The 25,854-nt window shown below is 38.5% G+C and overlaps 1 protein-coding gene across 1 annotated transcript in view; it reads left to right on the top strand.

Moving 5' to 3' along the window:
• The window catches only part of DCC (DCC netrin 1 receptor), a 603,623-nt gene that overhangs the window by 327,694 nt on the left and 250,075 nt on the right, over positions 1-25,854 (top strand). Inside the window, exon 10 of the mRNA XM_088152996.1 lies at positions 8,973-9,127. Within this exon, the coding sequence (XP_088009122.1) occupies positions 8,973-9,127 (155 nt within the window). The remainder of the gene's footprint in view (positions 1-8,972; positions 9,128-25,854) is intronic.

Below are 25,854 nucleotides of genomic sequence, written 5' to 3'. Positions count from 1 at the left end.
ATGCTAACTAGGAGTTATTAGACTTGGGGAGGGTTTTCAAGGTGCCAGCCACCTGTAGGGTTGGTTGTATCTCTTCTCACCCCATGTGAGTTGGCAGAGCCAGTTCTTCAATTGCTTCTGGAAAGCTGGGAGGGTGGGGGCCCACCTCACCTCTAGGGGGAGAATATTCCATAGGGAGTGGGCAACAGCAGAGAAGGCTTTCCTCCTGGGACCCGCCAGTCGACATTCACCAACAGGATCCATAATATGCCTTCTGTGCCTGACTGGGTGGGACGGGTCAATGTGATGGGGGTGAGATGGTTTAGATGGGATATTGGTTCAGAAGACCAATTCTGTAGGCTAGACTGAGAGATTAACAATCCCAGAAAGTGGCAATGGAAGATCATTTCCATACAGTTCATAAAAAAAAACACTTCATGGATGTCTTTATGAAGCCATCAGGAGTTGAGTTCAATTTAAGGGTAACATTGCTGCTGCTGCTGCTGCTGCTGCTGCTGCTGTTGTTATGTCACCTGGGTGCAGTATAGAAAGAGAAGAACATGATAAAGCTGGTCTTTCTGTGGGGAGAACATTTGCTACTGCTGTTGCTAGCAAAATGGTTGCTTCCTGGCTAATAATAATAAGTAAGTCCTTAGAAAGAGGGTAGTAAAAGAAGAGGGAAAGATGGTAGTATATAAGAGGGGAAGAATCTGAACCATAAATATCCTTGTGTAAAATCTGCATTGTGATGCAAACCCTACCCATTACATACTTGGATGCCACAATGCAACACAAGCATGAAAAGGCAGAGCTTCTGCCATGATGGCACAACACACATGCCATCATTTTGGTATTATAGTGCTTAGAAACACAATGATCTGAACAACAGGATGAAATATGGGGACCTCATTTTGATCATCTGGAGATAATCCATCTGGAGCTCACTAGAAATATCTGTTATGTTCTAATCAAATTTTTAAAAAAACTTCGATTTTAGTTTATTTTTCTGTATTTAAGTTTTAGTTAGAACAGTGCCAACTATGCCCTTTGCCTCCCATCTGCCTTCTCCTAGTCATCATTTGGGAATAGAGAAAGCCAAAATAAGCAGATAGTGCAGAGAGGGCTACACCTGGAACTCATCCTTTTATCCCCCCATTATAACTCACTCCTCCCCTAACATTGCTGAAATTCATCAGCAAAATACAGACATTCAGCCACAGTTTTCCAGTTATTTTTATGGAAATAAGCAAAACAGATATGGTGTGTCAGTGCATTTATTTTTTTAAAATCTTCAAATCCTCCAGAATCAAAGAAAAAGAAAAAGAAAAAGAGAGAGAGAGAGAGAAAGAAAAGAAAGAGAGAGAGAGAGAGAGAGAGAGAGAGAGAGAGAGAGAAAGAAAGAAAGAAAGAAAGAAAGAAAGAAAGAAAGAAAGAAAGAAAGAAAGAAAGAAAGAAAGAAAGAAAGAAAGAAAAAGACAGCCAGCCAGCCACCCAGCCTGAAACTCAGGACCCCACCTTTGCCATTGATGCTAACAGGTGTTTTGGAATATAAACCTGGCCCTGGGAATGGGGAAGGGCTGAATGAACTGTGATGGAAATAGGAGGTTCAGAAAAAAAAAATATATATTCAGTCTTGGGGAAAAAAAGAAAGCATGAGAAAGAAACTCAAAATAGCCCCACCCTGATTTTGTTTGGTATAAGATGCAATAGACAGGAACTTGGACAAGTTGTCAAGATTCTGTGATGATACCCTACCACAACAACATCAGCACTCCTGAAAACCCCATTGCTTCTGATTCCTGACCTTATCTACTTTGAAGTGGCTGACACCACATCATTACTGGCCCTTCTTTCCTTCAGCCACCAGCTGCAGAGAAGCTACCTACCCTTAGTTGCAAGCACAATGAAAGTGGATCTTAAGCCTCAATTTGAGTCAGACCATTTATAGGGGCTGGACTCTGTTCTAATGGGGCCCACCTTATCAAATGAGGGGAGTTCCCATTTTGGAATCTAAATTTTTCCTTTTCCTACTTCAGGTGGATGGCCATGTTCCACCTATTCAGCATCACTGATATATGGAATGTTTAACCTGCTCTATATCATGAGTCTCTAACCTTGGAATCTATGCCTGTGAAATCCATCAAATGTAGGTTCCCTTCTGAGCAAGGGCTATGTTATGCAGAGAGCTAGAGATTCATCTATGTCAGGATGGTAGGCAGGTAAAAAAGGGAAAGTTTGTCATTGCTTCCATCCAAATGCTAACCAGGTTTAACCTTGCTTAGCTTTTTGAGATTAGCCAGTCAGACAGGTATACCATTATGTCAATTATTTTGCAAATAATTTTTTTAATCTAAAAAAAAAACCCCTTTCTATTCTTTTAATTAGTATCTTCTAATACAGACATATTTTAAAATTGGGTATGATTTGTGGAGGTGGGGGGAGGGGTTCAAATGAGCTGTTTGCAAGCAACTATGCGAACATTTTCATGAAATTAACAATAGAAAACACAATATCATTCCTTAGCAGAATCTACTACCATAAGGAGCATCATCTTCGGTTTAGCTAGAGGGTATGGCGCTAAACATTGGGTTTAAAATGCCACTTTTAATTAAAAAAGAAAACTTTGAAAACCCCTTTTAAGACTACGTATTGTGGTGATGACTGCCTCGGGTCTTATGAACTTTCAAGCTTTCAGCATGAACAAACTAAATGCAGTTTCCTTTAAGTGCTTGGGTAGAATACTGAGTCATTTATTTTTTATACATTATTTTTACAAAAGAGCTATTTTTCTCTTTACAATAATAGCAGATCTGACATTAACCTGAGGCATGCACAGAAATTGTCAGACAAATTACTGTAACTTGTGAGTACTGAATGATTCCTGGTGTTGTGGAATAACAGTGATTTTGCTGGAGAATTGACAGTTTTTCTATGACTGGCACTACATCATTCTGTAGTGTGGCTCCAGCTCTTATACATCCCTGGGCTGCTGAAGCTCTATGTCATCTCCCTCAAAGCTTAAGCCCTCCAAAAGTTCAGGACTTCAACTCCCATCAGATTTAGCCATCAGGGTCAGTGGCAAGAGTATGTGTGATTTTAGAAGAAAACCTGTGGAGGCTTAAACCAATAGTGTTTTGTTATGAGGTTCCATAGAAAGTTGCAAGGGCCCCTTAAAGCCTTCGTTGGCTTGCATCTAAGTACAGCACAAACATGCAGTATGATTTTTCTACTACGTGCCCATGACCTTGATTTCCTCACATCCCCAGCCCATAACTGAGGAAAGCTGAAGTCTGTTCCAAAGATATAATAGTGCTTTCCCCTTTTGCCTAAGTTAGCCATGGATACCATATGATGTCCTTTCCTATCATTCAGTAGGTGCTACACTCAGGTGACCCCAAGGGGATGGGATCAGCTTAGAACCTATATCTGGTGAAAGAGAGAATTTATGAAGGGTGGAGATGTGAATCTGGGACATATCATTTTTTCATAATGTCAAGAATTAGATCTCAAGAAACACTGGATAAATTAGGAAAGGAAATCATGGAAACAAATGTAACTGAAAGAATGATTGGAGAATGAATTCATAAGAGAAAGTTATATATGAAAGGTGTTAGATTAATCTCTGAACAGAATAGATAGGAAGTGGATTATGTAAGGAAAAAGGATATGGAAGAGTGAAAATAATTATTTTATAATTATAATAAATAATTATAAAGTGCCCCAGAAGTTTGTGGAGTTATGCTAAGTATACAAGCCTTGCTGTACTTAACTGAATAAAGAATAATTAATGTGCCTGTTGTAAATATCAATATATTTTGGTATAGCATATTCATAATTGTTAGTAAAACACAATATATCATCAGAGTATAATAACAGTTTGGGTTCTACTCCACTTGCTTTTATGCCTATCTTTTGATTGCCTAATAGGACAAGCCAATGGTTCCGATATCAAATTAAATATAAGATGAGATAAAGGACATTCTTGATGACGTCTACAAAACAACTTTATAGGTGAACAAATAATCTAATCTGGAATAACTCTGGAATACTTTAACTATTTGGTGGCTCATTTCATGTCCCCCAATTTGAGAAGAGAGATACAAAAATAATCTCTTCCACCTATCTGGTGTTTTGGACTATGAATATATCAGATTTTGTTTGTATACTGAATTTTATCTCTAGGCTGTAAGGAACTGAAGAGGCCAAGTGATTTGAATAGCTTTTAAATTCATTTGTAACAAAGTAGCTTGAGAATGTAGGAAAGAAAAATAATGGCAAATCTGAGCCCATTTTTCTGTTACTGAGTATTGTATAGCCAGAAATGTTACCATGATTCTTTTACCTTGAAGCAACTAATTAGATAATTAATAGATTATAGCAGTATTTGCCAGCTACCTACTAAATGTGCAAAAATGGTGCAATTACATTTTATCACTCTGTTGCATTTGCAAACGTTGTTCTACCTTCGTTATATAAACTGCCAGTAGAGAATTCCATATTTTTCAAACAGATGAATCATATTTGAAGCTATCTTTCATTTCCCTTTCAATATACTGAGCAATTTTCTCATTTTCTCCATGACTTCTCAGGATGTCCTCTCTGCCAACACACATAAAAATAATCTTTTATTATTACTGTATTTTTATTAGCATTATGGAGCATTTTGTGTTTTTGTTTAATCACCTAAATTTTGGAAGGACCCCAAAGTGCAATTCATGATTGTATGATTAACTGACGAGCCATTGGGCATATCTGTTCATAAAGTCAGCATCTCTGCATGCCATAGTAGAGATTTTCCTTAATTTATTTATCATGAAATGTAGAATTGTTGTAATGGGCTACACAAAAGTCAAGTCCTCTATTCCTGCTACTGAGAGACAGGAAATGTGAATATAGTGAAGCCAACGTTTGGGAAACTGTGTTGGCACATAAAAGGTCTCCTTGATGCTGTGACTAATAGCAAATAATGCTGTGCCAATTTTTCTTTTCTTGCTTCTCCCACTATTACTTTAGTTCATATTTAAAAGAATCTAAATGAGAAAAGTTTCTAGCATGAAAGCAAAATTTCTATCAAGTTTGTTCTCTTAATTGCAGTTTCTTTGAATTTATCTCAGTATTTAGAGATACGTAATAGATGGAGTATGTGTATTTCCCTTTTGGGTATTTTTTTTAATTGCCTTATAGTCTATATGATTTATGGTACTTCACTGAAGACCTAAAAGATTCCATGGGTCCCTTTTTCCCCAAGTCTTGAGGCACAGATAGCAAGAATGACAAAGAAATGTGTGTGACTCATGCTATCCTGTCTGCAACTCACTTTTCATCCTTTTTCAAGTCTGCAGTAATTTTTTTTTTTCCAGGGCAATCAGGGCAGTTAGCCTTTAAGTAGTAATCTGGGACCACATTTTGAAAAGTGGGTGGGAGCAGGACAATGATATAGGTACACTCAGGACAAACTAGTCACATTTAATTTAATTTAAATTTAATATCCTTCAAATCAAATTAATTCAGTACAGGCAATATGATTACTCCCCAGATATTTGATCATAAGCCCATTGCAAGGTGGTTGAATTGACCTTGATGAAGACACTTGTGCTATGGGGATGATATGGATATCTTTACTGAGATGAAGGCATTGTCATTTGCCTCCCTCTTCACAGATACCGATGCTGGAATGTGATAAGTCAGAAAAATAGGAAAATGGGCAAAATCAAAAGATATTTTCCAAATACCAGGCGTAACTGCAGAGGAGCATTTAATAAAAATAAACATAATTCCATATATCATCCTTAGCCTTCATAAACCCATCTATCCCATCATTGTCTAAAATTCAGAAGAAACCCTAAATTGCAGTGTGAGTGAAACAAAAGAACAAAAACTTCAGCATTGGTGGTGAGCTGCATAAAACATTCACAGACTTAGAAGTAGGGGTTGGCCCAACATTAACTGCAGGTGAACATCTTCTGTGAATGAATGTGAAAAGCAGTGGTTCTAGTCAAATGGGATCAAATGTTGCAATTGTTAGGGTGTGCAGCGTATGCTCCGTGCAGTGGTGCTCCGTGAGTGAGACAAAATAAACAGTCCACAGTCCAACGTAGAAAACTTGCACACAGTCTACTGTTTACTGTACAATATATACAGAATGTACACCAACAACCTGCAAATCCCTAATTCCTTCCCAGAACTCCAACACCAGCCACAACTCCTATCACCAGCCACACTATAATCCATGGTGCACTTTGCTATATACAGTGGTTTGGGCTGTGTCATGCTGCCACACCCTACAGGTGTGTGCTCTGGGCGAGTTGCAGGGATTGCAAACACAGTCAAGCTGTGCTCTGTCAAGTGCATATTTTCACTGAGAAATTCTTTACTCCAGGGTAATACCCTGACAGCAATTGATATTCAGAGTTAGGCATTGCTTAAACAGCCTTCCAGTGCCTCAATTATCAACATTGTTTGTGACTAAATCATTGTATTCTGCAGTCCTTGTAGAAAGTCTCTATATTTCCAGTAACTTCATATAAATTGAGAGTAATGAGAATGAAGTGAAGCATGATTTAACTTTGGGGGATTAAGCTGCATTTGTTTCAGATCTAATGTCAATGACAACAGAACACACCAAAAGAATTATGGACAGAATTACTGCTAAAAACCTTGTCTGTCTGTATGTTTGTTTTGAAAAATTCTCATCCAGATATATATTTAACAATCTGTGATTCTTTGAGCTCTGAACCCATTACTCAGTATTTCTTTGGGCAAATTTGAAATATTTAATTTTTGCCATGCTTCATTTCTTATTTAATTTTGTTTACATCACAATAGCTTAAAGAGAGGCTGTGAAATTAATATTTGAAGATGGGAGTGAAGAAAGAAAAATACTATTGTCTTGCCTTCCCAGATAAGAGATTAGCTAGTTTTGAGCCATTAATTGGTGATCTATGGCATAACAATGTATTCCATCCAATATTTATTAAATTAACTTGTTTGTTTGTTTTTTAAAAAAACAAACAGTATTGCTTTTCTGACAAAATAGAGACTCACCTATCATGGTAAATAAAATTGGTTCAATGAAATAAGGTCAAATGTAATGAAATACTGAAGACATTTCTGAACGCCAAATTTTATTCTTCTATTTTTTCAAACTAACATTATCCATAGAAGGGGCAACATGGATTTTTTAATCCTTTCTCGCGGTCTTTATTTTTCCAAAGCTGCTATTTGCAAAATAGGAACTTTGAAGAACTTTTTTTAAAAGGGAAGCTAGCAAGGGAGGAAAATTTTTGTATTTGTTTATGCCATGGACAAGAAAATGGACAAGTAACTCTGCCAAATGGCCTGAACTGATTTTCTGCAGATAGATTTTGAAATCAAGCCAAGGGTTTCATGAGCGCTGCAGGTGTTCTCATAGCTTACAAAGCTTTCTCAAAGCCAATAACTGTCCAGGGCTGAGATTAGTAGTGGCACTGAACAGTAATAGTTTGAGATAAGCTGAGTTGTTGATTGATCAACAAGATTGAACAGGCAGGACCAAAAGCACTGTCAGGTACCAGCACAATCAGCTAGGAAGGAAATAGGGTTAGGCTGTCACACATTGGTGTAGTATTCAGCTGCCCTTTTAAATGAAAGTTCCCAGCTTCCATCTAAGCACAGCTGAGCTGTGACCTGCAAGAACTAGTTTATTTGGAAGCCTCTCCATGTAACCTGGTGCTTCATTGTTCCCTGGCATTTACCAGTTGCAGACCTCTCTTGAACAATCAAGATTCATTCATTCATTCATCATATTTATATAGCTGCCCATCTCGCAAAATGTGACTCTGGATGGCACAGATTCTACACTGGGGTCAGATCTTGGAGCAAGTACAATGTTAGAAACAGTGGGACATGATTTTTCCTCGCCTCTGGTCCCAGTCCTTCAGAGTCAGGTGCCTCATCTTGCTTTCCCTCCTCCTCCATTGATGATATATATCAGGCATCTGATTTGTCCACCCTGGTCTTAAATCCTAAACCATCAAGCTGAGACAAGTACACAGATCAAGGGATGGCCCTGTTGCAACTTCACAGATTCAGTGCAACTTCCCTCAGTTCCTGAACAGTTGATCCATTTCTTCTACCCAGAGCTGCTTATGAATGTTGTCTGAGAAATAGTTTCAGTTTGTTAAGTGTTATGTCCATTTTTCCCTTATTAATATGCTTCAGCATTCCTACCAGGTTTCTGATTTCCCCTGCTTATTTCCCCACATGGGTTTCCCAGCCTGGATCTAGTATAACCCTCCATACCAATCTGGGTGTGATATTCTAGCCTCATCCCGCGCCAACACCTGCTATCGGTGCTCAGGGGCATATGATTTCCTGTATGAAAAGATTTCCACCAAGTTAAAATTGGTGAGATGTTTATTATTTGACTGCCACAAAGCTATAAAGTTGTGCTGACACTTTTAACAACATTCTTCTTCTGAACAGTACATAATACCAATTACTTGGGATGAATAGCTACAATGAATACCATAGCTGCTATATCATAAATAGTAAATTTGGACAGATGTCATGTAGGAGTTGGGGGTGGGGGATATTCTTTCTGTAACTACTGAAGATCCTTATTGTTTTATTTTCCACATCAGCAGTTCTTTTTCTTTTCTTTTTTTTAATCCTAGCTGTTGCTTTAATCTCCTGTTTCCATCCATTTTTCCCCCAAGTTTATGCTTGTCAGTTATTTTTGTTTTATTGCTTTAGATGTTGTTTTTCTTTTATGTAGTGAGATATTGATGATTTGCTGGTGTATACTGCACTGAGAATCTAATAAAAAAGAGGTGTATAAAATGATAATGATCATAACAAGATAGGAACTCCTCCTTTTTGGTTTATCCTAGACAGCTCATCACAGCAATTGCTCAATTTTCTCCCTTTTATGATTATATGAAACCTCCTAGAACATTAGCCTGGAAATCTTTCATCTTGACATTTGTGTTCCTTGCATTGGTGTTTTTGGTTAGGGAGAGAGCACTGAATACATCCCAGTCTGGGTTGCTCCAGCTCACGGTGGGGAATCTGAAACCTGAAGAGACCTACACCTTCCGAGTAGTGGCGTACAATGAATGGGGCCCAGGAGAAAGCTCACAGCCCATCAAGGTGGCAACTCAACCTGAGTGTAAGTAAATTAATAGGGTTCTAATTGGGTTTTGACATTTCTGCAGTTGTTTTTGGTACGCCTAAGTATGTTGTAAAGTGGTATGTTGTGGTATGGTATGGTATGGCACGAATGAAGTGGGAGATGTTAGATCCAGGGGCACCTGCAGGGTGGGGAGAAGGGTGGTAAAAAAAGGTCAAGACAGCCGCAGTTGAAGTCCTGCCCCCTTTTATGTATGACGAATGCACACTTGACACAGGTGACCATCTTGATGTTTTAAACTGCTTCCCCCCCATGGATTATTAGATCTTGCACTTTCCTTTTCGTCAGATCTCCCCCCCACCGCCGCAAACTCTAGATTAGGATCATAAAGATTACAAATAAATTATATTTGCAAGAGTTCATGTTTACTTTCTTTAAAGGTAGAATTCTGATGTCCTTAAAATATTCCAATCACAATTTAAGATTTAAACAGGAAACAAATCAGATTTCAGACAACTTTTTTAAAGGAAAGGTTGGAGAAAGATTTCTCAGAAATTGTTGAACAGATAGTATAGAGATGTAAAATATACCAAAATCATAAATGTCCTTCAGATGTTATAGTTACATTTCAACATTACAACATCTCCTCCTAGAAATATCATCATCATCGTCAACTTATTTTTATATTGTTCCTCCTCCTGAAGGAACCAAGTGTAATAGCAGGCTACATCAATTTATAGCGGGTAGAGACCATCTTAGAGGGTTCCATTCTTTTTGAAGCAAGCTCTAAGAACTGGCCTGTCAATGACACCTGGAGCCACACTTTTTCTCTCTTTTTTTGGACCTCTCTATTATTCTTTCTCTTTCTAATACTGTATGTTCTCTGCTTGCTTGCTTGCTTGCTTGCTTCCTTCCTTCATTTAAACTCCGCCCATCTCCCTCTGATGGGGGATTCTGGGTGGCTCACAAAATCCGTTAAAACAATAAATATATATAAAGTTACATAAAATACGAAAACTATGCAAAGCTTTGCCGAAAGAAAAGAGAAAGTCCAAGAGGCTGATGGATTCCAGAGTTGCAGACGACAGGCCTCTAAGGGACTAGCCATTCCCATACTTGGTGTCTTCCCTCCCCACCCCAGACCAAGTGGCAGAGCCAGGTCTTCAAATCCCTCCAGAAGACAAGGAGTGAAGGGGCCAATCTCACCTCCAGGGTCAAGATATTCCAAAGGGTGGGGGCTGCAGCAGAGAAGGCCCACTTTCTGGACCCCACAGATCAAAGCTTTTTTATTGAGGGGGTCCAAAGCATGCCCTCTCTATATGTTTCGGTGGGACGGGTTGAAGTCATGGGGAAGAGGCAGTCCCTTAGGTAACCCAGTTCCATGCCGTGTAGGGCTTTAAAGGCTTTATGTCCCTCACTTCCTCCTGGTGCACCAGACTTTTACGAAAATCTGAATGGCTTGTTTGCAGAGGGCTTCCAGCTGAAGCTTAAGGACTGCATGCTTCTTTTAAAATTAGACAAATCAGCCAAAGTAACATAAAGAAAAAGTTAGTCTATCTGATTTTTCTATTTGTAGTTTTTCATCATTGCCATAGAACATTTTTCTAGTAAGGTATTCTAGGCTGGAGTGACCATGTACCTGGTTTCAGTAACAGAATGCAATCCACACTGGCAGAATTACTTGTACCACTCAATAGAGATCTTCCCATAGAACAGTTATATAGTGAAGAAAGTCGTACACGTAGGGTTCAATTCCCTTGCTGGAACAGATTTCTCAAAATAGACATATTCAGCACATCATTGAAAAAGAAAAGCTTTGATTGAAAAAAAATATCTGTAAACGATCCCACTGTGAATAGTTCTGTTGGATTATACAGTACAAGGTGCTGAATTCTCAGTTAAATGCAGATTGAAACTAAGATTCTTTTTATTGATTTCCAGTTTCCCTTGATAGGTGAATCCACTATGCAGAGAGCCCCTGAATGACTGTGGTGGTTCTGCTACTGCACTTGTGACAAAGCCACAAGTATGGTTTATGGTTGGTAGATAGTCAGTGAAAAACATCTATTATGATTACGACGTTCATCCTGAACTATCAAGACAAATATTCAGCGTTCATCTGAGAAAATGTCACAAAGTGTCACTGCACCCATCATGATTTTGCGGAGAAGTGTTGCATTTCCATATTAGAAGAATTCATTTAGTCTGCTATTTTCAGCACACAGACCTCATCCACAGTTTTGGGGCCAATGTTAAATGGGGCATATTGGAATGTAGTTATTCCTCCGCTTACACAGTTCTCCAAATTTCGTGGCCCAATTCTTGGCTCAGCGATGAATCTAAAACTGTCTGTACAAAATTTGTGGATTAAGGAGAAATAACATTTGTGGATTAGGGAAAATTTCTGAGAATTATAGACAGGTGCAGGTAGAGATGGAAGTTCGGTGTTTTTGTCTGCAAACTACGATATTTATTTCCTGGTTACAATGTACAAACTACTTCTGAATAAGTTGCCAAGAAAAATGCAGAGACTTGTCCAGGCAATCACCAGGAGTCAACACTGACTTGAAGGCACCAAAAACCCCCCCCAAAAACAACAACAACAAAAAAACCAAAACAAAAAACCTAATGTATTTGTATGCTGGTCTTTGACCATAATAAAGATTTGATTTGATCTGTACACTGTAAGAGTTCTAAGGCATGCCATTTTCTTCCACTTTGGAGATTAACTCTTTTTAATTTACTAACCCCTTAATATTATTCTCACATAACCAAACTTCCTTAAAATTCCACCCAGTTTGATTTTCATTTGGCATATGCCATAATCAATCTGTATGTCCAATTGAATATCAAGATTTTCTGTATTATTTGGAAATACCGAGATTAAAGTTCAATCTAGTACAATTGAAGAATAATAACTTAGAGACAAGGACATCCAATTGTGCTCCTTCTGAAGGGAAGTATGAGCATTTTCTCCATCTACAATCAGTTCAAGAGATCAGTACAAGTTCTGGCTCTTCAAATACACAATTATTCAGAATGTAAAGGGTATATTTATATTGAAGGATGGCATTTATGTTATTTATCAGTTCTACAATTAAATTTGTCTCCCTCTTGCTAAACTCTAGCCAGATCATTTTCATTACTGTAGTATTCAGCAAAATTTAAAACTTTCACTGTTTATCTAACCCTTTTCAAACTGCTCACTGGTGTTTTGTAAGCACTAACTGACACTGCCATGATACAGAGGAGTTAATAGACACCCATTTCCAAGTTGTAAGACTGGGTGACCTGATTTTCTAAACTATCTGAAATAACTTAATTCAGCTAAGAAACTGTAATGGCATGTGGGAATGAACTTGGGAGACAGCGGGAAGAGCCACAGCTAGGGGGATGGTTGGATAAGAGGCAGCTGAGCCTGCAGTAGGAATATGGCACAACAAACATCTCAGAAGGGACCCTCCCTAGTTTCTTGGTCTGTAAGGGACAGACAGGGGAGAAATGTACTTTCAGACTTGCAAGATTGATGTCAGCCTTGTCAGATAGTCCAGACAGGAAGCATGTCCTGATCAACTAATTTTACTTTATTTAAGGTTACTTTAACAGCATCTTGCAAGTCTGATACCACATGAAGGAGAGCATTGAGATAGAGGTTGCCTACTTTCTATCCCTCTACTCCAAATCATAGCTCCCTTTCTCAACCCATCCTCCCTCCAAGATTTTCCAAGCTTTCCAAGCTTCTGGATTTTCCTATTGGGCAACAAAGCATTCCAATATTTTGTTAGGTGTGCAAGAACAATAACCTCATGCTTCCAGAATTTTGTCATGCATTGGTGTGATTAAAAAACACATTCCAAGTCAGGGCTATTTGTATCTGGTTTAAAACCTCAACTTTCTTCTACTCAATTGGAGGAAAAGTTTGAGATTTATTCCAAAGGAAATTTACTTCAAGGAGCCTCAGATCCCCTCAACTTGCCTCTTGGTGTATACACACATGCACACTCACACAGACACACATACAAGGTGTACCAAAAGTCAGGCTCTATAGGCCAGTCACAATATGTTTTATTAATCAATGTTATTTTCAGAGAAAATATTACTGCACTTAGGAATATTCAAAGGTCATTTGTCAAATGAGTAAAGGAGTGTTTAGAAGAAAATGGCCACCAATTTGAACATTTAATGTGATTTGTGTAATAAATTGTCTATGGGGCTTGACCTTTGGTACACCATATACGCACACATACATTGGAGTAGGAAGCAAAATGGGGATTATTTCTAGGCCCTAACATTTAGGGTTAATTATATTGTGGGTTGTGTCTCTTCATGCATCCCCTGTGCCACAGGTATGCATCTGTGACCTGACTGAGGTGTTGCTATTAATCCTCAGGGGAAATGGGAGAGAATCTTCAATCTACTTGAGGATGTCATCCTTTTGAAGGCATCCCATTCTTGAAGCTGGATGATCTAGCTCTTCCTGGCAGAGAACTTGACTAGGGATCCAGCCTTCTATACATCTGCCAAAATGATGGGCGCCGTGTTAGTATTTTTGATAACAGTGTGTGATTTTGTTCTGTATATCAACATTGGTTGATGTAAGCTTAATAGAAAGAACTATCAATTATACCTCAGAGTAATTTAACTGAATTACAGTTTAGTAGTTTATACAGCTGACAGCCTGTAAAACATTTCCATTTTTGTCATTGCTTTGTCCTAATAGAATGATATGGCACTCATGGGGACAGCCCCTCCCCATCAACAGGATTTTTAAGGGACAAAACACACTTTGCTACTTGAAATGCTGCTAAGGAAAGGAACTACCAAGATTTTTCTCTGCGTGCATATGTATGCCTTTGAGTCAGGCTTTGACTCCTGGCAACTGCCTGGACTAGTTCCTGCAGTTTTCATGGCAATTTTTTTGGAAGTGGTTTGCCCTTGCCTCCTTCCTAGGCCTGAGAGAGAGGGACTGGCCCAAGGGCACCCTGATGGCTTTGTGCCTAAGGCAGGAGGAGAACTCATGGTCTCCCAGTTTGTAGCCTGTCACCTTAACTGCTACACCAAACTGGGTCATCTACCAGAAGAAAATCCTACTATATAACCATCTGGCCCTCTTTGGATGCTTATACATGGAGCAAAGGAAAGGCAAGTTGCAAAGGACAGATGTCCTATTGGTTTAGACCAATGGAATCCTAACACTTTCAAAAGGGCCAAGGAATGTTGCCCTCACCTGTTATTGCAAAAAGGCTTCTATGGATAATGAGATTGACGAGAACCAAAGAATAATCCCAGTGTCTTTAGTAAGTAAAAGGTCCTCAGTTCATGCTGTGTACCTCACTGTCCATAGTACATCTCAGCTTTATCCAATCTGGGAATTTTTCAAATTGGAAGGTTTCAAAACCACGCCATTGCTGTCCTACATGCTGAAGATTCTTTGAGCCGAATATCTGCAGAGTGTTCAGGATAGAGTTATTATGAAAATAACCATGGAGAAGTAGGAGGCTGTATGAAGGATTAACATTAGGTAGCAATATTTTGCAAGCTTGAAAGTTGTTGCAATATTCGTGGGATGAGAGAGAAATATCTCATTTTTAACAGTGCTGGAGAGGAGCATAAGGCTATCAGGAGTTGAAGTGATATGGAAATAAAAGTTTCTGTGCTGTAAAATATTTGACAAGTAACTTCCTGCAAAAAGGGCACTGTTTTACAACTCAAATGTGGGGTCGGGGACACTATTATTCGGTGTTTTCTTTATTCAAACACCAATAATTTAAGAAATTGACAGTGGTAGCAGTTTGAATAGAACACTTGATGGAGAAGCAAACTTTTGGAGGACAGACAATGGTGTGGCGCTTAGAATAGCACACATGGCCTTCAGTGCTTAATGATTGGTTTTGTAAACGTGCTATTCCTCTCCTGTTGACAGTGTGGGCTCCTTGAACATGACCTTTGTTTGATAGATTTCACTACCTTATTCCTTAATATACTCAGCTTGTAGGCAATTTTGAGTCAGGAAGTACATCACAACAGTTGAATGACTGCATTGTCCAGAAGATACCTTGTTCTAAGGATAGCTTGTTCTACACACATATTTAACTAGGAAATCCAAGTTTGATTTATTTAACATGCAAACAAATTAAAATCAAATTCCCCTTGATAAGTAGGAGAAAAAGGTGTTACTGAAACTCACCCCAGGATGTTATGGGGTGATATTATTCCGAAGGGACTTGTCTGCCCTTCTTTAATCCAGATCTTTTGCACTAGATTATTTGAGAAGTGGGAGAAAGACAAAGTGGAGCATTGTGGGAAGAGGCAGTTTTGGAGACCCCAGCTCCATATTAAACTCATCATATTGAAAGGAGCCATAGGAACCAGGGATGTCATTTGTAATGTGGGCCCTCAAATATGGGTGCATCTAATAACAAGCACCCTTGTTCAATTTTTAGAATGAAGATTGACATAAATGTGACATCAGTTCTGATCTGCTCACCCAATACATGGCCACCACTCCTTCCCATTTCTTAAGGCCCTAACAGACATGGAAAAGAGGTGGTACTTCAATCCAAGTAGAGTATCGATTTTTGCTGAGAACTGAATAGAACACCCTAGTAAAAATTATGTCCATAACATCAGTCATTGGCTCTGTCTCCAGCAGTAAAAAACAACAACATATTTTACCATTGTTTTTCCTTAGGTCTTGAGGTAGAGAAAAGGAGATGCATCTGCAGTGAGAATGTAGAGCAAGCATTCTCCTTTTGAAGAGGTGAGGAGTGAATCTTCCTATGAAGGGCTCAAGAGAGTTAGATAACCACAGATAAACCACAGATATTAAATGCAGGGGAAATATTTATAATTCTCTCCAGTTTTCTTTGTTTCTGGGACAAATTTGGCCAATTCTTCACTTATTTTCACTGGTCGAGTGTAACATGTAGCTAGGATTTCAGGAAGGAAAAGATGGGCATGGAAAGAGGCTTACCTTTAACTTGAAGGACTTCAGCCTGTGGTGCAATTTCGTCACATCGATTGTAACAAAATAGAGGCCTTCATTTTAGGGGATCAAATAAATAAGTAAAATGACTATGTAAAGCTGACAGCCTTTTAATTCACTCTTTGAATTTGCAGTTTTTTGTTAGATTTATCAGCACACTGTGCATGACTAAAGTAAATAAACCCATCTTCCTGTGATAGACAGATGCCAATGAGATAATTCTGTCACCTGCACATTGACAGTATGTACTTGCCAGTCAACTTGGATTAAATACTGCAGTTAATCATACCGTACTATTTGGTAAGAGCAGCTTTTTTTCTTCCCAAGGAAACTATACAAGCACAAAATCCTGCATCTGGATAACTGTATTAGATCAATACAATCAACTTGCTTTTAGCTTTGGACTACAATAAGTAAGAAAAGGAAATGAACATAACTTTTAATACCAAGCCAACGTGCTAGTCATTTGGAGTCAAGCTTTAAAATCAATACTTCCTTCCTGATTTATCTCAAAGAAATTATGTATGGGAAAGAGCTGCAGTGAATATTAGAAAGACAGTTGTGAAGAGCAATGCGTTTCCAGTGCGTAAATTAAAGTGCCTTTGTATGAAGCACCATAGAGCGTTAAGCACTCCTGTAATATATGGTGTCAGAACCTCTTTGTGAACCATCTCATTTTACTTCAGCTTTCTCCCACTTGATGCCTTACAAATATGTTAGATGACAACTCCTATTAGTCCAAGTCAATAACTCACTGGACTACCCTGCAGAGAGTTATGGGAGCCACACCTCAGTATATATGGAGGACATCAAGTTAGAGAAGGTTGTTCTGTTTCTTTGAATCTTGGTAGATAAGGTCCACCTGATCTATGATGTCATGTGAAATTCTTCCACCTTAGATACTTTAATGTTCATGTGTGTTTGGTATTTAAGAGTCAAAGGGTACAAAAGCTATCCCCAGAGAATAAATCTCTCCTTCCATAAAGATCACATGGTTGTCTGTATCCGAAGATAAAGCCATAAGCAGTGGAACAAGAGAGTGATCAGTGTCAAGAACAAGCCAGGACTGATGAATAAACTATGAAGCAGGAACCACAGACAAGCCAGAAACCTAAAGAGGAACTGTGGAGCACAGGACAAATCAAGAGGGAGAACAAAAAAACAAAGGCTACAGGAACAAGTCAGAATTCAGGCAGAACTTGATGCTTAGGCAAGTCTCCTCACCAGTTGCAAGATCTTTATCTTTCCAGAAGGATCTGAGGGCCATTATGGGTGATTGAAAAGAGCCCCAAAGCAGAACGTTCTTCACTAAAATGGCCACTAGCTTCAGTTCAGTGGTTTACTACACAGGGCAGCTTCACATAGATTCCAGTGGCACAGGGTTTCCTACATGCAGTGGAAGAATTATAAGGATGTAGAATAAGGGTTCATGAAAGGACCCAGTGGGTACCCTCCTTAATTACTGGGTAATTTTATAGAACAGCAGACTCCCATCCTTAAAAATAAATGCAGTGAGTTTCATCTCTAAATGGAGTTGTCCAAAGTTTCATTGGTCTACAAAATTGCAATTCCCCCAATCCAGGCTGGGTGCCAGTTAATATATATTTAAAATAAGATTTTACATAAGATTAAAAAACTACAGAAACATAATAGGAAAAGTAGAAAAAAGAAGGAGATATGAAAGAATAAAAGAAAAAGTGAAAGATGGCAAAACAGAAAGAAACAGAAAAAGAAAGATATCTAAGGAAGTGACTTCCGGTCTTCTTTGCAGAAGTTACAAACTTAGTAATCGCCATCTCTGCCCTCCCAAATTACATATCATGGTTCCCTTCTTCTCATAAACAAACCTTTTTAATCAATCAATTCCAAACTCACCAATTCATTTTTATCCATTTTCAGCAAAAAGTCGATAAAGGGTTTCCAGTCTTTTATAAAAGTAATTGTTATTCCCTCCTTAATCAAACAAGTCAATTTAGCCATTTCTGCAAGTTCTGCCATCCTCACAATCCATTCCTCCATTATGGGTATTTCTGTATTTTTCCATCTTTGTGGATGTAATAACATCTCTGCAGTTACCATGTATAAAACCAATCGTCCATGAGCCTTTTCTAATTGACTCTCCATAAGTCCTAATAAGAAAAATTCTGGTTTCATCGGAATATTATTTTTTAAAACTCTCTGCATCACCATATGTGTGTCCAATATCTTTTCGCTGTTTCACAAGTCCACCATGCATGATAAAATGAACCTTCATATTTTTCACATTTCCAGCAGTAATTAGAAGTACCTTTCTAATTTCTCTGTCATAAACCAATGGTTCATTGAATAAAACATTCCTTGAATTCAGCTGAGGCTACAAATTCAGAGAGAAAGGGAAGGAATTCTTTATATATTCTCCAAGTAGGTACCCAAAGATTTAACTTGGGAATCCTTTTAAATCGGTTAGGAAATAAATTTGCTAATTGCCCAATAAAGATTCATTTTAATGTCACCTGAAACAATCGTCTTCATCACCATCACAATAGCAATCATGTAATTCATTTGTTGTTGTTGTTGTTGTTGTTGTTGTTGTTGTTGTTGTTGTTGTTGTTGTTCTTCTTCTTCTTCTTCTTCTTCTTCTTCTTCTTATTATTATTATTATTATTATTCAGGATATAATATACCCTCTGGTGAAAAGCACTGAAATATGTCATCTCTAATAATGACCATGACATTTAAAATATGTTTGAATAATACTTAGCAACAGCATTCAGGGCAAAAGAATACCAGTAATATTCTACATTTAGAAAAAAATCAAAATATTTTAATAAGAGAATAATCTTCCACATATATTCCATCACCCTTGACTTTGACACATGGGGTACAATTTTTATGCTATTAACTCAAGATTATTATGGATGTCTGATTGTTATCTAACAAAGACCCCACAAATAATTCAAAAATCGGAGTTTGAAACCTGAATGGACTACAGGAGATGATGTACAGGACATTAACTTTATAGTACGCTGCTAAGAAAATATTTTAATTAATGATGCATGGTGGGGCTGGGATATCTCATTTTGAATTGAACAGTGCAAGGGTTTGGGTGTTTTAATTATTTTTCCCAACTCTTTCAGTTCTGAATTTCCTCTTGCTCCCATGCCAATTTTAAAAAGGAAAAAGAATATCCGGTGGCATCATTTAAAAAAAAAAAAAAAAAGGAAATAGCTTATTTTAGTGAGAGAGCAACAAATACTGTGGAGTTCTTGGTGCTCTCTGAGCTTGATTTTTGCTTGCAGATTACCGAACCAGGTAACATCAGTTCAAGTGGAAGCAAACCCCACACTCACTCACAGTATAGTTGAGCAGGGGAGTTTGGTGTACAGTATATTCAGAAAAGTCTGAGACTTGGTCCTTGGTATCTTTAGGTGGGTGGGGGGGGAAAAAACGTACATGTAATCAAGTTGCAATGCTGTTATCAGCATCCAGACAGCATTAGCCACCAGATTCAAGATGAGATGCAGGCGTTCAGGAAGGGATGTTGCTGCGCAGCAAGGAGGCAGGATAGCAGCAGAATCTCTAACTTACAAGGTGTTGCTAAACATCACCACCCTCTCCACATCTTCTATCCCTTAGCAATGTGGCCGCTGGAGCACCCAGATTCTAGGAGGAAAACCACATTCCCAGCATTGCCCAAAGAGGTTTCAGTGATACATCCCAAGTCTGGTCATTCATGCCAGCATTCAGACTTGAGTTGGATAAGAAGAAGAGGAACTGGAGCATTTCCTGTAACAAGTCATCATTATTTAGGACAGATGAGGTTTTGGAAGAGAAAGAGGGAAAACAATGGAGAATAGAATTTGTGATGGGAGACCTAATTGGGTCTTAGGTCTACTTCATACTGCAGCACAGGCATAACTGAATAATATGTCTATGATGAGAGCTTGAAGGACTACCAATGGATAGATCTGACACTTGGACTTCTTTAAAAGCAGCTAATTTTGATTTGTTTCAAAGGCATCTCTGTGGAAGAAAAACACGATGTTTTATTATCTCATGTAGAGATTTAGCTTCTAGATTTTCACTTTTTTTCAGGGAAAAAAATGGGCAAATCATCTTCTCAGTATGAAATATTTCACTCTTCAGATTTGCTAAAACACCATGACCAATTTGCTCTCTTTGTCTTTAGGTACAACAAGGGAAATTATGATTAAATGGTTCTTTGAGAACCCTGGTAGTATATTTATTCACTTTTTGGCCTGATATAATCTGAAAGGATTTGGCAATTATTATAGAGCAAGACTGATCTAATCTTCATGAGAGAACACAAATAATTTTAGATGCATTTGAGATTCTTCCTGAACTGCTGTCTGAAACCTACTACAGAAAGCTATTTGTCTTCTTTCAGCTTTCTCTGTACTAGCCTAAATCTGCCAGTGGGGTAATGAACTTTTTATCTATTGAATGCCAGTGCTGAGATTGGCATAATCACTGCTGAAGTTCACTTAGTAACTAAATGTTTCTGATGTTTGAGAAAGATATGGCACCACCACCTTTTTTGGTTATAATAATGGCATTATTGATCAGCTTTGTCTGGATAGGAATGAGTTCAAAGGGTTGAAAAGTGTGATCTTCCATCACATCTTCTCCATCTGAAATGGCTATCAAGAAAAGTCATTTTAGGAAAGCATGTGTAAAAATGCCCTGGCATATTTCTTCATTTCAGGGGGGTTTTTTTCCCCCCTGATTCCCACAGACCTCTTCAGATGTCTTTGACTGAGAGTAGCCTTTAATTTCATTTTAGGTATCTGCTTAGGAAAATGAGTAGTAACTTAAATAAATGTATTTGATTTGCTTAAAATACTTCATATTAAACATATAAAGTAATTCTTCAGATCCTGTTTCTGTGAAGAATGCCCTCTTCCCACATTGACTTTTAATTTTGTTTTAGGCTGATTTCTTTATGGCTACCATAATAACCGGGTCATATTTGTGAGAAGGATAGAGTTTCATTTGCATTTCTGTGAATTCATGTGGAAATGTGTTAGAAGGTGTTCTTTTCAGCATACAATAAGACGACTAAAAAAAACAAACACCAACTACGGGTCTCTTAAGAGGATTTGTAATACCTTTCAAACTAATTGCAATCGTATAGTACATACTGCAGGATTAACATAAATTACTTACCATTTATGTTAATCCTATAGTAGGTAGATTATACAGGAGCCTATAATCTTTCTGTCTTCTGTCCACAACTTCAGGGCTTGGAATACTTACCAGCTTCTACGATTTCAGTCCAATAAGACTGATGTCTGTACATTTGTTCATTCATCCATAAAACTTTGTCAGCATCCATCACTCCTCCCCCTCCACCCCCACAATCCCAACCCAGTTTTTTCTCTCTCTCTGGAGGAAGTTTCATTATGGGTTTTTCTGGTTTCCACCAAATCTACATTAAGTCAATAAAATCCATTAATCTAGTCCAGCCTGTAGGAATTACTGATGAACACTTTAAAAATAAATGAAACATAGGACCACTTCTTTATGAGATGCAGATTTCAACCTTTATGGATCAACAGTAAAAGTGTATATGTGTTAAGATTTTTTTTTTTTTTTTTTGACAAATAGCTGTCATGTCTTCCAAAATTGTTCAGAGCAGGGTAGCAGGGATTTCATTATGCTAATAATTACATTCCCTCCAAGCTTTCTGAAGCTGCGTCACCTCACACAGCCCAGAAGCAAATTTTCTAGAAATGTAATTAAAGCTGTTAACTGCAGTGAGACAAGAGAAGATGAAGAAGAGAAATCGCACACAATCAAAACACACTCCTGTTTGTTGATAGTCAAAGGGCTTCACAAACAGCTTACACTGGATTTTTTTTCCTGCTGCAGAAAATCAGGAGGTGAAAAGGAAAGTGAGCTAATAACTAAACATTAAGATGTGACTTCTTTGTATTGTCGAAGGCTTTCACGGCCGGCATACGATGGCTGGTGTGGGTCTTCCGGGCTGTGTGGCCGTGTTCTTGAAGTTCTGTTTCCTAACGTTTCGCCAGCACCTGTGACCGGCATCTTCAGAGTGCAGGAGCACAGACAGGAGCAGTTCTCTCTGTGTCCAGGGTGAAGTGACCCTTCTGTGGGTATTTATAGAGATCTGGGGGGGGGGGAGTGTGACTTCTTTGGTTCTTCTTCTTTGTTCACATAGTTTATTATTTATTTGTTCCCATCCTCAAAGGGGTGGATAAAGCAAAACGTAAATGGAGATTAATAGGTTCTCACAGAGGAGCAGCATTAAACATACCCCTTTCACCAAAGCCACCCCAGATAGCCCTTAAAAGCTCCTGCATTTAGAATTACAGGATCAAAACACTGGAAGGGGCCATAGCACAGACATCCATTCCTAACTATGATGAAGTCAAAATGACAAAATGGGTGTCATAAAAATCACAATGCAATTGTGCGATTACTTTGCCCTTTCATCACAGTGTTACATGCAAGTACATAAGGGGTAGATTCCAACACTCACTACATCTGGTGGATGCCTATAGCCATTAGGTCAACAAGTTCAAGTTTCTACACAGTGCAGTAATCCAAAGCCACACATCCATGACAGATGTATTCATTTTCTATTTCAACAGTTCCAATAAAGCCCCCCACTTTTCTGGGTTAACATTTTAAATTCCTTCAATCTCTGTTTACTAGGACTTAACTTCTCATATTCTGATCATTGTTATTGCCAAATGGATTGTGGGAATGCTGTTTGGAATCACAATCTACTAAAGAAGATGTTCTATCACAAATCGAGATTTGTTCTTGATACATCCTTGCTGACTTGTATTTGCCTTATTGTTTTCAAGGCAATTATAAATGGACCACATTTTGATCTGTCTCAACAATTACCCAATTAATGGTGTCAGATTGACTAATCTCTCATTTTTCATATCCCTGTCTCCCTGCCCTCTTGAATATAGGAGCAACATTTTCACAGACTCATAGAAGTAAGGGTCAGAAGGTATTGTGGAGACGGTTGAGACCAATCCCTGTCCAGTGCAGGAGTTTGCTACCACATCCTCCACAGATGGCCATCCGCATTCTATTAAAAGCTTCCAGCAAAGGATAGTCCATCACCATTCAAGGCAGTCCGTTCCACTGTTGAACAGCTCTTACTATTATGAATTTCTTCCTGGTGTCCAATGGAAATCTCCTTCCTTGTACATTAAACCCGTTGCATCTTCTTGCCTAGTTTTCTGGAACAACACTGAACAAGTCTATCCCATCTTCTACATGACTTTCCTTCAAATGCTTAGTTTCTCCTCAATTTTTTCCTCTCCATGCTAAATATATCCAACTCCTCCAACCTCTCCCTGAAAGATTTATCCCCCCTTCCAGGCCCTTTATTATTTTGGTTGCTCTCCTCTGGACATGCTCCAATTTGTCAACATTCTTCCTAATATGTGGTGTCCAAAACTGAGCACAATATTCTTTATGTTTTCTGAATAACTCAGAATAGAGGGTAACAATAACATCTCTTTATCTTGACACTATGTGTATATTAATGCACCTTAGGACTATATTTGCTTTTGCTGTGGCTGCATCACATTGTTGGTGCCTATACTAAGACACTCATATCCTTTTTGCTTGTATTACTGCCCAACATGGTCTATCTTGTCTCAAGCTTTTGATTTTTTTTCCACCAAACTGAAGACTTTGTATTTGCCCATGTTGAAATTTATCTTGTTGGTTGGTACCCATTGTTCCAGCTTGTCAATATTCCCTTGAATCTTGATTTTACTTATTTATCAAACAGGGCTTATAGGTGGTTCCAGTCATAACCAACTCTGAGTGGTGATAGTCTCCTCTAAGATGTTTTCTGTCCAACCTAACTTTGTGTCATCTGTAATTTGATTATCCTATTTTCTATCCATTAACCAAGTCATTTGTCAACATGTTGACCAGTGTCGTACTTAGAAGAGAATCTTGTGATCTGCAGCTCAACACTTCTTTCCAGTTTAGAACGGAGCAGTTGATGTACACTTTGGGGACATGTTTGTTCAACCAGTTCTTTATTCAACTAACAGTCAAATAGTCCAGCACACATGTCACATTCCCTGCTCGGATGTCATGGACGACTTTGTTAAATGTTACTGAAGTCAAGGTATACTATATCTATACAGTCCCATGGTCAAAAAAAGGAAGTCATAACTCTGGGCAGTTCACAAGTAAAAACATTAGAAATAAGAAACAAATACAATAATAGGCAGAAATGAAGAATGGAAGATGGAAAGGATGACAGAAAAGAAAGAAACCAGTCAGGAATGAAAAAGAACAAACCCACATACAGTAATCCAAAGGGGGCTCCATTCACCACACAAAAGGCCTGGACAAAGAGCCAGGCCTTCAAGGCCCTTCAGAACACCAGCAGAGTGGGGCCATCTAGATCTCAGGGGGAACCTATTTCCATAGGGCAGGCGCTGCTACAGAGAAGGCACACTGACAGATGGTACTGTTTAATTGAAGGAATGCAGAGTGTGTCAACCTTGACAGATTGGATCAGCCAGGCAGATACTATGGGAGACAGGTGGTCCCTTGAGTAACCAGGCCCTATGCCATGTAGGGCTTTATAGGTAACCACCAGCACCTTGAATTGCACCCAGAAGCAAACTGGCAACTATAATGGTATGTGGGGATGACCTTGGGAGACAAGGGGAAGAAATGCTGCCTAGGGAATGATCAGATAAGGGGGGGGGGGGGGTGTGGCCTGCAGCTGCATAATGGCAGAGAAAGAAGCTAAGAAAGGAGATGCTGTTAACATAGCTTTACAATAAAATAGAATTAGCTCATCTGGTCATGTTTCCTGTTTGGTCTATCTGGGAAGGCTGACATCAATCTTGCAAGTCTGAAAATACAAATCTCCCACCTTCTTTTTTACAGCCTGATAAGTTAGGGAGGTTCCTTTCTGAGTTTCTTTATCTGCCCATTATGCAGCTGTGGGCTACCCTAGGGACAAGGAGCTCGTCACTAGTCTTCATAACTTTTTCCACTATTAAAGTAATCTTAACATTAGGAAGTTTTTCATAATGTTCCATCACAATCTGTCTTCCTGTAATTTAAGACTATTCTTTTATTTTTCTGTCTGGCATATTACCGCTAAATTATCAGGTTTGATTTCTCTGCAACTGGTCTGCCATATTCCTGCTGTGATGTGGAAGTCTCACTTCTGATACTTTCATACTACTTGGAAGAGCCCATAATACCTACACATTCATTTTCAGGCTGCTTATCTGAGTGGCTGGCTGCCCTGAGTTCCATAATCTGAAAATTCAGCTAAAGGTTCACAAAATTCATGAAGGTAATTACAGTCTAGCCAAGCTGTAAACCTAATTTTGAATAGCGTGCAATATCACTATGCAGAGATATGGGCTTGAATGAGAAAAGGTGATTTGGAGCATGCACAGATGTGCATATCATACCTGTAAGCAACTTCTTAAAGAAGTTACATCTTTTCTCTGGTTCTCATAGCAGCAGCTGCATGAATTCAGAAAATATGAGTTTAATTTTCCTCTCAAATAAGGCAGTTATGTGCCTGCTGCTATCAACCACAGCTCAGTTAAGATTCATATTCTAAGTTTACCCCTTTAGATTCAGATTCTTGAGGGATCTAAAAGTGCATCTTGGTCCTTTCTTGTAACTGAGATTGGCTTATCCCAGATGGACACTTGTCCATGGCTGCTGATTTTTAATCATTGGTTAAAATTAACTTTCCTCCAGTGGGCCTAGTTTCTTTAATAATCTTTGCTAAATTTAA

Source organism: Python bivittatus, unplaced genomic scaffold (genome assembly GCF_059951505.1).
Source record: "Python bivittatus isolate LINGU-HERP-01145 unplaced genomic scaffold, Pbiv_v1 ctg000570_np1212, whole genome shotgun sequence".
Taxonomy (NCBI): Eukaryota; Metazoa; Chordata; class Lepidosauria; order Squamata; family Pythonidae; genus Python; species Python bivittatus.
The sequence above is the reverse complement of the archived record's forward strand: the minus strand, read 5'-3'. Positions and strand labels throughout refer to the sequence as shown.